The sequence below is a fragment of the Elephantulus edwardii genome, unplaced genomic scaffold, assembly GCF_000299155.1.
Source record: "Elephantulus edwardii isolate Elephantulus edwardi_28Jun2011 unplaced genomic scaffold, EleEdw1.0 scaffold00091, whole genome shotgun sequence".
NCBI classification, from domain to species: Eukaryota; Metazoa; Chordata; class Mammalia; order Macroscelidea; family Macroscelididae; genus Elephantulus; species Elephantulus edwardii.
Window position 1 is genome coordinate 9,928,657 of NW_006399841.1, and position 15,651 is coordinate 9,944,307.

Genomic DNA, 15,651 nt, shown 5'->3' on the forward strand with positions numbered 1-15,651 from the left:
GGAGGGGTCTCTGGGAGCAGATTTACCCAATGCAACTCATCTTTTGATTTCCTGACTGCTCATGCCAAGAGGGTTGATTGTGGACAGGAGCAAGATGAAATTGTTAACAATGTCAACCTCTTCTCCAACTATTATGATATTGTGTGAAGTGGCCCAGTGGTGAGAATCTTTTGTTTTCTAGATGTTGAGATGCAATCCACCTTGAAGACTGCAATCCTTGACCTTCTGCAGCAAATGCTTCAAGTATTCCTCAGTTTTGGCAAGCAAGGTAGCGTCATCTACACAATGCAGATTGCTGATGAGTCTTCCTCCAATCCTGATGCCACATTCTTCTTCATAGAGTTCAGCCTCCCAAATGATCTGTTCCCCATATAGATTGAAAAGTTATGGAGGAAGGACATCCCTGATGCACTCCTTTCTTGATTTTTGACTATGTGCCACTATTAGAGCCTCTACTTGGAATATTATTGCTTTTTAATTTTTGACTCATGTACTTTTAACTTGTTAGCTAAATTTGTGTCTTCTAGGCTGCAACACTTCCATGATACATCTTCAAGGATATGAACATGTACAGCTAAGCACAATTGATAACAGTGCATCTAAATTCCAAAATCAATCTCCATAATAGTCTATGTGTTTCCAACTGCCAAAGGGGCCCTTTAGAGTAGTGAGAGAAGACCTTCACCCTGAAACCCACAGCGTCCCTTTTCAGCAGAAAGTAGCTAAGAGAATACACCGTCCCCTTTTCCTTATGAATCAGGGTGAAGTCCCTCTCAGGGAGGAGTGATAGGGAATGGCAAAGGACACACTGACAAAGGAGAATAATCAGAACTGGCTTTGACAAACACTGTGGCAACTGGACAATTAAAACAGATATTCAAGGGGGGGGGAAACGAACTGGGGAGGAGGGTAGAGAAAACAGTGCAACAATGAATGAATTAAAACCCAAAATCTCTGTAAATGTTCATTAAAACTAATAAAAAAAAAGAAAGAAAAGAAATAAATGAGCATGAAAACTAAATATATCTAACTGCAGAATTTCAGTTACATAAATTTGGAACTTCACCATTTCCTGATGTCAGAATATACCAAAATATTACTCTACAAAAATTTGTTAATGTAATAATGACAACATATAATTCACTCTTACTTATAAAGTGTATAATATATTGAGCTTTGTATACTGGCTTAGAAAGTGCTATCTCGCTTTTTGTTTCTTCAACCAAGAATAAACACTCCTAGAAAACCAAATACTGGAATCTCCTAGAACAGAATATCACTATTCCATTCTAGAGAAAATGTGAGAAAAATCCATAATACTTAATACATTTCCATCCATGTGATGATGGGAAAGGTAGCTACATGTTCCGTCTTTATGATGGTCATGTGGTGAAGCTGATCCTGCTGTTAGAATGTGAACTTTCAACTTCACAAGTTTACAGTGATCTAAATTCATAAGCGATGAAGCTGAGAGATGACAGCAGTGAACTTGAGAATTTATTGGAAGCAGTGAAATCAGAATACATAAAAGGGAGAGAGTCCAAAAAGCAGGGTAGAGATATGGAAAGAAACTAGTTTCATTCAGTTGCAAAGAACAGGAAAGATAAGATTTCCTGTACTCCTTCCAAATTCCATCAAACAAACCCAAAGTATCCTAGAGATACTGCTGTTTTGGGGCCTATTCATTGACCAAAGAGTGAGATTAGGAAGGCTCTCGCTTATCTTAGCACTTCTGTTTATACTAAGCCGTAAAAGCACTACAGCAATGGTCTCTGAATCAGCTGTATGTTGAAAAAGCAAAGAATAAGAAAATAAACTAGCTCTATTTCTGTCAATTTCTAGGAGTATCATATTGGTTGATAAAGAACATTAAAATTTCTTACATATGGTCTTAACTAAAAGACACTATCTCCTTGTTTTCGATCTTGGCTTTGAAATCTCTTTCTAGAGAGCCTTCAGAGAAGAGAAATAAATAACTATATTTCACTTGTTTATTGCCGTGAATAATAATAATATTGCTTAGAGTTTTAGTAGCCTAATGGAAAGAAATTACACTGCCAACTTAAACACAGGTACACATAACAACAACAGCAACAATATTGAGTCAAAGTCTACTCTATGCTAGAGTCAAAGTCAAAGCCATTGCCATGCAGTTAGAACCGACTCATAGCTGACCCTGCAGGAGGTCTTTAGAAGCTGCAAACTGCACTGGAGGAGACTGCCCGCCACTCTCCCTCAGAGCTGCTGGTGGATTCGAACCTTCAGAGAGGCACCACCTTTGGTTTAGCTGCGTAACTCCCTAGGTGTTGCCAAGCAGTGTACAAAATGCTCCATACACATTATCTCAATTGACCTTCGGAGCAACTTAAATCACACTAAAAAAAAAACCCAAAGCAAAACAACCTCACTGCCATCAAAATAGTTCCATCAAGACAGACCCTTCTTTTGGTTTCTAAGGCTGTAAATCAAGATGAGAAAAAATCACACCATCTTTTTCCCAAGACAATGACCAGAGACATGATTGACCATTGGGTTATAAGCTCACCTGGGGACCAGATCTCTCAGATCCTATTACATCCTCCACTTCATGGATGAGGAAATATCTGCGATTTGCAAAGGGAAAGTGACTTGCTTGAGGCCAACGTCTAGTAAGTGGTGGTGACAACCTTGAAATCCAAAGAGCCTGACTCTAGAGCTTACCTTCTGAACCACTGTGGGGACTGTGAATGGCTGAGTAACAAAAGGTCTAAGAATGATTATAGCAAACCCCATACAGTCCATAAACCTTCACCCAAATACATAATAAAACAACTATGACAATTCTGTTCTTCTCTTAATGTGCATTAACAAAAATTTTAATTAGCTGATTATTCACATGTAAATCATAGTTACAGAAATAAATTTTATTCTCCTGTCCTTTGTTCAGATCAAACAGCAAAGAAAGTTCAGGGGAAAAAGCAAAGAAATGAAAAAAAAATTAATCTAATAATACCAAAATTACAGCAAATTTTATAACAAAAATGGAAATAGAAATACGAGGAAGTTTTAGGGAGCATTTGGTTGCTGTACTGATTATTTGTCAGTAGTAATATGATGTGAAACTTGCCTTTTTTTTCTTTTCAACTGAGTTGACTCAAATAGATTTGTATCCAGTTCCACTGCATTACTCTCAGAGCAAAGTGCTGCCAGATTATCTAGTTACACACTCATTTGCTAATTCTTATTACAGACTAAATTCTGGAAATTTGAATCAGACTAAATCTTAGAAGCAGAACACTTGCTCCAATAGATGTTAACTCCGATGCACTGGACAAATGGGTGCTGCAAATTCCATCTAAGAATATTAACATTCTCACTTGTTGGGCTGTGGTCTCTGGTTCTCTAAAAGAAAACAGCAAGTAGCCAGTGGAAAACAAGTCAGCCAGGGACCGCCATCATTAACACGAGTCTGAGAACTAGAACAAGAAAAACGTCTTCAGTTTACAGGTACAAAAGAGGAAAAGCAAACTGGAGAGCATTATGTTGCGTAAACTCAGTCCATAAGGACAAATACCATATAAAACCATTATTGTAGAATGAGTATGAGGATCCAATGGGAAGGGGGTGGAAGCAAAGGGGTAAGGATGTGCAGGGGGGCAGGGAGAATTAATAGTGGGGGTCACACAATTTGATGGGTGGGAGGGTGAGGGAAATGGGAAGGATCTGGTGTAAAAAACAATGTGTTCACATTTTGTAAATAAACTAGTATTTTTAAAAAGTAGGAAAGCATCCAACTTAAAAAAACCCCATACATACAATTATTTCAAGAACAAATATGTGAAGCTACATATTTTGACTCTAATCATTGTCTGATGAATTAACAGCTACGTGGCCTAGGAGAGACATGGAACATAAATCCTAGTTTCTTCTATACATAAAATGGTGATGACATCTATCTGCATGGGGTTGCTATGAAACTTATTTTAAATACTGTATGTTGTTGTTATGTGTTGTTGAGTCATCTGCGTGATTTATAGAAACCCAAGTACAACTGTGAAGCCTGCCCTGTCCTGAGCCAGTCTCACTGACTCCAATCCATCTAATGCCATTGTCCCTGTTATCATGTCAATCCATCTCATTTGGGGTCTTTCTCTCCTGTGCTCTTCCTCTACCCTTCCAAGCTTAATGTCCTTCTCCAAGGACTGGACTCTCCTGGCCATGTGCCCATAGTATGTGAGAAGGCGTTTCAAAATCCTTTCCTCCAAGGAGAAACTACAAAACAGACCTGTTTGTCTTCCTGGCAATCCATGGGATGTTCAGTACTCTTCTCCAGCAGCACAGCTCAAAGACATCAATTCTTCGGTCATCTTTAGTCATTGTCTAGCTTTCTGATGTATAGCACATAATTGTGAAGACCATGTCTGGATCAGGCACACTTTAATCTCTAGACTGACGTCATTGCTCCTCAGCACTCTGGAGAGTTCCCTGACATGAGACTTCCTAAATGTAATTCATCTTTTGATTTCTTAATTGTTGGTGCCAAGCGTGTTGACTGATTGTAGAGCCAAGCAAGTTGAAATTGTTAACAACTTCAGTTTCTTCTCCATCCATCATGATGGTGCCAATTGGACCAGTGGTGAGAATCTTTGTCTTCTTTTTTTAACCCTTTTATTCTTATTGTTTTTTAAATTTTCATGGATTTCAATTCATTTATTGTTGCACATTTTTCTTCCTACCCTTACCCCCAGTTCACTTTTTCTTTACAAAAAATTCTTTCATTCTTGCACAATTTCCTCCCTTTATCTCCAGTCCACTTTGCTATGCATCTCTTATTCTGGACTGTTCTCATGTAAATAATATCTAATCATATATTCCTTTTAAACAGTTCTTTCCTTCATCTGATTCAATGCAGTGAATCCCCTTTTTTCTTAGTTTCCCCCAGTCCCCATATCAGTCCTGTTTTAAAATAGCGGTATTATGCAGTATTTGTCCTTCTGTGACTGAGATATTTTGCTCAGTATAATGTCCTCCAGGATCACCCATTATTGTATAATATTTTATGAGTTCCTTGTTTTTCAGTGCTGCATAGTACTCCATTGTGTGAACATACCACAGCTTCTCTATTCATTCATTTGTTGATGGACACTTGGGTTGTTTCCATCTATTTGCTATTGTGAACAATGCAGCAATAAACACATGTGTGCATACATCTATTTGAGCCAGTTCTGGTTTCTTTAGGGTATATTCCCAGTAGTGAAATTGCTAGGTCAAATGTTATCTCTAATTCCAACTTTTTGAGAAAGTGCCATACTACCTTCCATAGTGGTTACACCATTTTACTCTCTCACCAACAGTGAATAGGGTTCCAATTTCTCCCACAACCTTGCCAGCCTTTGTTGTTTTCTGCTCTGTTGAACTTTATTAGGGTGAGATGATATCTCATAGTTTTGATTTGTGTCTCTCTTAGAGTTAGGGATTATAAACATTTCTTCAAGTGTTTTTTGACATCTGAATGTCTCCTTTGGTGAAGTAATTTTTGTTTTCTTGATGTCGAACTTTAATCCATATTAAAGACTACAGTCCCTGACTTTTTGCAGCAAATACTTCAGGTTCTCCTCAGTTTCAGTAAGCAAGGTTGCATCACTAGCACCCCAGAACACTTGATTGTGTTCATGTGAAACCTATACGTATACCAGGAGACAGTAGTCAGAACACAGCAAGGAAACACTGCATGGTTCAAAATTAGGAAAGGAGTGTGTAAGGGATGCATCCTGTCTCCATACCTTTTCAATCTATATGTAGAATGGCTGGACTTTATAATGAGGAGTGTGACATCAGAATTGGAGGACAATTCATCAACAACCTGTACTATTCAAATACCATACAATATAACCCATTACAATCCCTTCTTTAAGGCAGGTACTCTGTACATAATTGCTAAAGATTCTGCACGCTATGCCACCAGAATTTCAAATACAAAATTTCAAAGTTTTCCACTATTTGCCTATAATTTTGTCATACTGTGGTGTCTTACATGTTGCTAGGATCCTGAACACTATGCCACCAGTATTTCAAATACCAGCAGGGTCACATGCGGTAAACAATGTTCATCAACGTTTCTAGACTGAGAGAGACTAATAAGAAGGACCTGGCAATTGACTTCCTAAAATATCATGTTGTTAATACATTACAGGTATCCACAGAACATTGTCTGATATATTAAGGGAGAGAAACTTTTCAAATTAGAAGGGACTCAAAATACACCTGCAAAAAACCTGGGTCCTTCAAGCAGCATCAATCTTAATGACGAGGGTAAAGAAAAGCTTGTAGAACCTTCATCTGTTGATGTGGGATGACTAAAAATTAGAAGAAAAAGCTGCTAACACCCATTAGCAAAGTTGCCATCGGAATGTAGCAAGTTCCATCAGCAATCAGAACATGGCATGCATTAAGTAGAATCTGCAAACATTCATCAGTAATCAGAATGTGACATATATTAAGTCTGAATCTGAGAAAACTGAAGTTATCAAATTGAAATGGAATGCTGGTATCCTGGGCATTAATTAGATGAAATGGACTGGCATTGACCATTCTGAATCAGACAGTAATACAGACTACTATGCAAGGAATGACAGTCTGAAACAAAGTTACATTGATCGTAACAAAGGCTATTTGAAAATCTATCCTCAAGTACACACTGTTCTTTCTCATTGTTGTCCAGTCAGAACCAACTCGTATCATTCTCCACTGAATTTCTGAGGTTGTAAATTGCAAGGGAGATTGTCCATCTTTTTCCCAAGAAACTTCAAACTGCCACATGGGTCAGTAATGAGCACAAAGCTCCCTGCAAGACTGTCAGTGATCCACTAAGAGCCATAGAACTACGAGAAAGATACGTTAGTATGACTATTATTTGTATTTACATATCAATGGCTAAAGCCAAAGAAGAAAGACAATTTACCAACTTCTGCAGAGTTAAATTGAGAAACTGTGTCAGGGTGTGACGTGAGGCCTCTTGCATATGTGCTGGCTAAAGTAAAAGGTTTGTAGGGTCTGTGCTGTTCTTGCCAGATGCTTGAAGGAGAAGCTGCCTTTATAACTACTCTGAAGCAAACCTTCCTGGATGATTTGGATTGACTGCTGTACTGAAACCAGAGCTTGGACTAATTGAAAAATTGTGCCTTAAGATTTGGGCTAAACCCTGAACTTGTACTGTAAAATAAATAGTCTTAGCCTCCCCCACTCTCCAACTTCCTTCCCTAATAAACCTCATTGTTGTGATTGTGAGTCAGCAACAAACCAACCTCTTGCTGTAGGTGTGGCTCTGGAGGCACCATGTGTCTCGGCTACAAGCTCTTTATCTGCTTTCTGCTCTGGGGCAACTGGGTGCTGTGCTAGTCTTACTCCCACTGAACCCTTCAGAGAGATGTTCACGGCCCTGAACCCCCATGTACCGTTTTCTCTAACTTAGATACAACCATAGTATCACTCATGCTGTGGAAATTGTATGTATTTGAAAATGGTTTTCCATCTTAGCGTAAACTCTGTAGAGCTCGGTTGGCATAGTTTGGAGCTAGTGTCCCAGTGCAGCTGTGTTGCAATCCCAAATCCACCAGCTGTTCTGCAGGAGAAGGATCGGCAATCTCGTTCCATGTGATTTAAGATTATCATTTGGTAATTTCTGAATTCTCTTGAGAAAATTCTTAAATTTTAGGCTATCACATATGGAAAATTAATTACTGCTTCTGAAAACCCTCTGGAGGGTCAGCTATACATCAGTTCTGACTCAACAGCACACAACAAATAAAGCCAAATGTAAAGTCCTGGAAATGTGTCTGGTTTACATATTCTTAACCTGAGAACTGAGTCTATTCATTAATGGTGGCATGGGATTTAAAGCTTAAAAGAGGTACTAGAAGAGTTAGCATAATAACATATTCTGTATGAAATGTAAAAATCTCCTTGCATCCTATAATTAATTTTCCCTAGGTGCTAGGGATAAAACTTAAGAATCTTCTCAAGAGAATTTGAAAATTACCAAATGATAATCTTAAAAATGTTTCAAAAGGCAATTATGTAAAATCTTCAGTTGATTTGTAGCATATTGCCATTGGAAAAATAAAATTTGAACTCCCATAGCTATTTTTATACCATACTTCCTTTGAAAGAATATACTTTAAGAAATACAAATATTTGAACTAAATAAAAAGTAGGATACATTATTTTGTCTATAAGAGTCTAAAACTAAGTAGTTATTTATCTTCAGGGACATGAAACAAAAACTACCATAATTTCAAATAAGCTCAAGAAGAAAAATCTTTGTTGTTACTCCACTTACCTTTAGTGTGATACTATAATGTCCAACAAATGTCGCATTCATCCATGATCTTGAATGAGGCTCACCCAAGAATTCAATGTGGTACTCTTCAACATTTCCATCTAAGTCATAGTTCACATATTTTCCTTTAAAGGGATCCAGGCAAAGTATCCCTGGCCAGCTTTGAAAAGAGATGATATTAAATTCTTTTTAATGCTTCCTAAAAGGTAGACACCAACATATCTGTCAAACTACACATTAAACTTCCTTTTTTCATTTTAAAGACTTTTTCACAAAGCTTAAACATATGACTATTTGCCTGTATTCTTCACAAGTAAACCATTTACTTGGTATGTGTAATAAACTGAATTTGCTTTCTCTTAAAGTCAGAGAAAGCTCTGCAGCGATCACAGTTAAAGATAAGGTAGAAGGGGAAAGAATCATAGGATGAAATAATCACTTCCAGGGTCAAGAAGAGACATTTACAACTGACAAGAAAGATGAAAGAAGAAAAGATTCATCTGATTTGTGCTGGGGTGTAATGAATTCTAACCAACCAGAACCATTCATTAGCAAATGTAGCCCACTAGCAGGGCTTTTGATTGGGAGGAGAGAACTGGTCTTTCCTAAGGCAGGGCTATGAAACAGGAACTTACTGATAGCTCTGGTTGAAACATAGTGTGGAGTTAAACTACTACAGGGAAACCAGAAATAGATTTCTGCCTTTTCTATTTTGTCTTTTCCCCTCTCAATCTGCATAATTGACAGGTGCCCAGATCACTAAAAACCTTTGAACCCTGGAAATAAAATTTATTCTTTTTCAGAAGTAAATCTACAGGGATGTAATTTTTCATGGAATAAACCACTAGCAATTCCTTTACAGGTTTCTTTTTTCCCCTTTGGGTTTTCATTTCTCACATTTGTTCCTTTCTTATTGATTTTCTGCTTTGCTTTTCCTGTTTCCTCTTTCTATCCATGCCATACAACTCCTGTCATGGACATCTCTGATAAGCAAAAACAGAAAGACTATTTCCATATGAAGATTAGCAGGAAGTTAGAGAACATCCTGAAAACTTCTGCTAGGAGAAACCCCATTCCTAGGAACTCAGGCACCTTATCTGCTTTACCAGATTGTTCTACAAGTAACTTTAAAAGTAAAATAAAAATTGGCAGGCACATAACCGTCTTTAAAAGGATGGATGTAAATAAAAGTTGATTTAGCACTAGAAAAGTTGGAATTTTACATTATATATTTGCTCAACATTTTAAAAATAATATCCAAAGTTTCAAATAGCAAAAGTTAGAAAAACAGATGCATTTTTATTATAAGAGAAACAAAAAGGGAATGTGACACTATTTACAAGCTTCTAAAGAAATCTGATGTGGGGTGAAACAGAGATCCTTATCTGACGCAGGTTAACATCTGTGTTGTTCAGGCACTCTCTTGAGGCTTTGATTATACTCTTAAGCATCCTACCACATTGATGAGATGGGCATGGATGTCCTTAAGTTAGCTGAGAAAAGGAAATAAATGCCAAGCACTTCTATAATATCCCTAAGAAGCCCATGCTAGTAAAAGATGAAGGTATAATTCAGAAGGGGTCTTTCTGGTGTCAGAATACACACATTTTCTACCAGACCAGACCAGAGTCAAAGGAGTCCAAGTAGTGTCGCATGATACCTGCTGGTCTGCTAACCAGTAACTGGGTGGTTCAGACCCACCAGCCGACTCACAGGAGAAAGACAAGGCGATCTCCTCTCGTCTATATTCACAGCCAGGGACTCCAGAAGGAGAGAGCATCCAAGGGTCAGGATTGGCTTGATGGAGTGGGTTTGTGTACACCACAGTCGTGGCTCAGAGGCAGGAATGGTACTTAAGGAGAGGAAACCACACGGAGGCTGTGTTTACTTAGAAAACAGGAGAACCTCCCAAGAATTTGCTAGTCTAGATATACACTATCGCTGAAGTAAGATGATCACTATGTACTTATGTAGTTGTTAGGTGCTGCTGAGTTGACCACAACCCATAGCAACCCTATGAACAACAGATCTGACCCCTGTCCTATCCTGTGCCATCCTCACACTTCCTGACACAGTAGAACCCACTGAAGCAGTCACATGCCAATCCACCTGGTGAAGGGTATTCCTCTTCTCTGCCGACCCTCCACCTTTCTGAGTATCATGTCCCTCTCTAAGGAAAAGCCCCTCCTAGCAACATGTCCAAAGTATGTGAGGTGAAGCCTAATTATATTTGCCTCCAAAGAACACTCTGGCTGTGTCCTCTCCAAGACATATTTGTTCTTCTGGCCGTTCATGGGATGTTCAGCACTCTTTTCCAATACAACAGCTCAGAAACATCAATTCTTCTGTCATCCTTATTCATTGTCCAGCTCTCAGATGCATAGAAAATTATTGGAAAGACCGTGGCCTGAATAAGAGGCACCTTAGTCCTCAAAATTACATCATTACTCCTCAATAATTTGGAGAGGTCCCTAATAGCAGACTTACCCAGTGCAATATGTCTCCTGATTTCCTAACTGCTGGTACCAAGGGTTCATGAGAGATCCAAGTAAGCTGAAATTGTTGATAGTTTAAATATTTTCTCCATCTATTAGTCCAATGGTAAGAATCTTTTTTTAACATCAAGATGCAATCCATATTGATGGCTTCATTCTTTGATGTTCTGCAACAAGTCCTTCAAGTCGTCAATTTGAGCAAGCAAGGTTGCATCATTTGCATAACGCAGGTTATTGATGAGTCTTCCTCTGATCTTGATGCCACGTTCCACTTCATAGAGTCCTGCTTCTCGAATAATTTGCTCAGCATACAGATTGTGTAGGTATGGAGAGAGACTACGACTAAAACACTCTCTTCTTAATTTTAAAACATGGAGTGTTCCATTGCTCTGTTCGTACAACAGCCTCCTGGTCTAGGTGTAGGTTTCACATGACTGAAATTAAGTGGTCTGGGACTTCCATTCTTCTCAATGTTAGACATAACTTGTTATGATCCACACAGTCAAATGTTTTTGCATACAGTCAAGAAAGCATAAACAGGCATTCTTCTGGTATTCTTTACTTTTAGCCAGGAACCATCTGGCATTAGCAGTGATATCCCTGTATTTAAGTAGCACAAGGTAACTATCAGGCTGAAGCTCTGTATTAACCAGGTAAGCCATGGTTTTAATTGTCTACCTATGGCACAACCTTACTGTATACATCAACAATGTTTTAAACACTTTATTAGTCCCACTAGATGCTGACTTAGCCTTCAGAGATGAAAGCAGGAAGGGAAGGCAGCAAGTAAGATCAGGAAGTTACTACTAAGGAGTGTTGTTGTTGTTGTTGTTGTTGTTGTTGTTGTTATGTGCCGCCAAGTCGCCTGCGACTCATAGCGACCCTATGTACAACAGCCCTAAACTCCGCTTCTGTCCTGTGCCAATCGCACTGTCTCTGACACTCCCATCCCAATTATCCCAGTCACTGAATTAATCCACCTCATAGAGGGCCTTCCTCTCCTGCGCTGTCCCTCCACCCTCCCAAGCATAATGTCCCTTTCCAAGAACTGTTCTCTCCTCACAACATGTCCAAAGTATGTTAGACGGAGCCTCAGAATCCTTGCCTCCAAGGAGCCACCCAGTTTAACCCTTTCCAAGACAAATCTGTTTGTTTTCCTAGCAGTCCATGGTATCCTCAATACTCTTCTCCAGCACCACAGCTCAAAGGCATCAATTCTCCTTCTATCCTCCTTGGTCATTGTCCAACTCTCTGACGCATAACAGGTGATTGCGAAGACCATGGCCTGTATCAGACGCACCTTAGTCTCCAAAGAGACACCACTGCTCTTCAGCACTTTGGAGAGGTCCCTAACAGCAGACTTTCCCATGGCAATGCGCCTTTTAATTTCCTGGCTGCTGGTGCCAAGACTGTTGACTATGGAGCCAAGCAAACTAAAGCTGTGTACAATCTCAATCTCTTCACCATCCATCCTGATGCTGCTGATTGGTCCAATGGTGAGAATCTCTGTCTTCTTGACATTGAGCCTCAATCCATATCGTAGGCTGCAGTCCTTGACACTCTGCAGCAGGCGCTTCAGGTCCTCTTCAGTTTCAGCAAGCAGGGTGTGTCATCCGCATAACGCAGATTGTTGATAAATCGTCCACCAATCTTGACCCCACATTTCTCCTCATAGAGCCCAGCCTCCCGGATAATCTGTTCTGTAGACAGCTGAAATCTGGCAGAACTCTACAGAGAAAGGTCCAAACTCTGTGGTGTAGTCGTTGGGGGTTTCACTGCTAACATAAGCGGGGCTGATTCAAATCCACTTACAGCTCTGAGGGAGACAGATGGGCAGTAGCCTCCTGAGTGATTTAAAGCCTCGGAAAAGCCACTGCTGGGTCAGCAATGCATTGGCTCTGACTTGATGGCAAAGAGTTTGCAGTAAATAACGCAAATATTCAAAGGTCTGTGCAGTGGGCTGCTAAAGTCTCTCTCAGCTTGCAGCACTGCCGAGCGTCAGAGACTCGGATCTAGTTCTCTCAGCAGCCAGAGGCCTTAGCAAGTAAACAGGTCTCGCCTCAATTGCCATCACTGTGTGGGAACCAACTCGCCATGCTCATGCTTTACACAGCTTCACTTTTTCCAAAAGAAAAAAAAAGAAGTAACGTTCAGATGTAGGTAATAGAATGAGTACATATGAGAACTAAAGAAAATTATATGAAAAAATACTTTGCCTCATTTAGATAATTTTTTAGAAACTAGATAAATGAGGCACTTAAATAATTTTACAACCTAAAAAAAACTATACAAACCATGTGGTAAAGAATCCCATATCACAAAACCTCAAAATCCAGAACGTGATTAGGTTTGACTGTGTTGATCTATCTTGTCAGTTAGTTGTTAATATTCTGATAAATTATTAATTGCTATTCAATCATAAAATTGTAAATATATAAATATCTTTACTCCATATCCAACTATAAGAAGTTAACTGGCCACAAATGAGTAATACAATGTAAATTAATGAAAATATCTCATGTTCAGTATTTTTGATTTGAAAATCTGACTCCATGGATCTGGCAAATGTCAAGTCTATTACCAGGAAGTACGGACACCGCCCAATCACTGGGGAGGGAAGGTAAATGTGAGAACAGAGCAGGTGTTCAGGCTCACCTTCTCACTGAGCTGTCCCAGGCTTATGGGCCTCTCTGAGCTGGCGGAGAGTGAGGAGGCTGAGAACTGTTAACTGATCTGTTGCTGTTGCTGTTAGGTACATATGTTGAGTCAAGTACACCTCAGAGCAACCCTATGAGCAACAGATATTGTCCCTATGCTGTTACTATATTGTCCCTGCCCTGTCCTATGCTGTCCCTATGCTGTCCCTATGCTGTCTCTATGTTGTCCCTATGCTGTCCCTGTCCTGTCCCTATGTTATTCCTATGCTGTCCCTGTCCTGTCCTATGCCATCCTCTTCATCTCTGACAGATCTGAACCCACACTGCGTCAATCCACCAGGTTGAGGTTCTTCCTCTCCTCTGCCATCCCTCCAGCTTTCCAAGCATAAAGTTCCTCTCTGAGCAATAGCTTCTCCTAAAAACATGCCCAAAGTACATGACATGAAGCTTTGTCACCCTTGCCTCCATAGAGCACTACTATGGATGCACTTTCTCCAAGAGATACCTGCTCTTTATTTATTTTTTTTAATTTTCTACCAGTTTATTTACAAAATTTGAATGGCATTACTTTAAAATTCTTTCAATTTCCCTCACCCCCCAACCCATCAAATTGTACAACCCCATGATTAAAAAGCCTCAAACAAGAAATTCAAAGCAACACAACAGAATACAACTGCCTATAATTTACGAAAACCTAGATGAAATTAAAAAATACTTAACACTATTAAAATGGGGGAAATCAATTTATAATGATTGGGAAGTCCTGAGATAAATTCTAGTAAGACTACAGAAATAAAACAACAGTTAGAGTATTTTAGATATATAGGCAATCATTGCAGGATACACGTTCTTTTCAAATGCACATGAAACATTCACAAGAAAAGTCATATTTGACTATGAAATAAGGTTCCATGTAAATATGACAACAGATTTATAAACTGGTAATAATAAAATATGTTAAAATATCTAAATATTTGGTCAATTAAATCCATTTCAAAGAAGAAATAGAGAGGAAATTATCGTTTCAAACTAAGTTATAAAAAAAATCAGCATACCAAAATTTGCGGGTTATAGGTAAAACTGCATTTAACGATAAATATATAGCTTTATAATTACCAGTATTAGAACATTTTTTAAATTCAGATACCCATACTTTTTTTATTTTTTTTTAGATACCCATACTTTTAATTTAAAAAATTAGAAAAAGAATAAAATCTAAAGAAGGGAAAGAATAATTATAATATCAGAAATAGACATGCAAAAGAGAAACAAATAAAAAATTAAACAAATTCATAAACCTCACAAAACTATACTTAAAATGTTAACTATTACAATAGTAAAAAATCCTACCTTGGCCACCTAACTAATTTTACCAAAACCAGGCTTCCCAGGGGCAGCTGTGAATAGACGATCTTCAGTCCACTCTGATGAAGCTGAGATTCTTCAGGAAAGTCTTCTTCAGGAGCGGAGCACCTGTTACACCGGGGATCACTGTTCATGAAGCAGAACCAAGGTGCACTGTGGTCAACTCTGGAGACATCCTCATTTGACAACAGCCTCCATTTCAAACAAGTCTCATTCTCACACTGAACCCACACTTTGTTTATACACACACCGCTTTTCACTGAAGACTCCATTAGACTGTTAGAATATTCCGAAATTACCTTATCACTCAAGTTTTCTCTCTATAAAATCTGAAAAATAAAGAAGGGCACGGAGGAGAGTATGAGCATCCAAGTGTCTAAGGCAGACAATGTAAACTCAAATGAGAGAAATAACTCTACCCTACCATCTTTGACCACTTCCTCCCTCCACTACAAAGATCATCCACACTGAAAACGCTGTTTCCGTCTTCCGAGAAACAAAGGAAAAAAATAAGAGCATCTGTCATTTTGGAAGTAAATGCTTCAAAATGAAATAAAACGATGATAAAGCAGAATAACAAAGTTTAACTTGAATTCCTATTCACTTCCATTAACACACATCCGGTGGATGTTCAATAGATTTCTGACATAACAGCTAAGCCTTTGTTCATTCTGACCATAAGCCAAGTATTCCAAATGCTTTATATGGACATCTCATATGGTCTTCCCAGCAACCTAGCATGCCCATTTCACAGAGAAAACCAAAGCTAAGTGAGGCAAACTAATTTAAGGTCCTGAAGCCAACCAGTGGTAGTTAG

At 38.8% G+C, this 15,651-nt stretch overlaps 1 protein-coding gene across 1 annotated transcript in view; it reads right to left on the reverse strand.

The window, feature by feature from the left end:
- Positions 1-15,106, reverse strand: part of ZCWPW2 (zinc finger, CW type with PWWP domain 2) — a 77,221-nt gene extending 62,115 nt beyond the window's left edge. The window contains exons 1-2 of the mRNA XM_006890638.1: positions 14,820-15,106; positions 8,318-8,477 (exon numbers count right to left, since the gene is read on the reverse strand). Of these exons, the coding sequence (XP_006890700.1) occupies positions 8,318-8,477; positions 14,820-15,106 (447 nt within the window). The remainder of the gene's footprint in view (positions 1-8,317; positions 8,478-14,819) is intronic.
- Between the last annotated feature and the right edge of the window lie 545 nt (positions 15,107-15,651).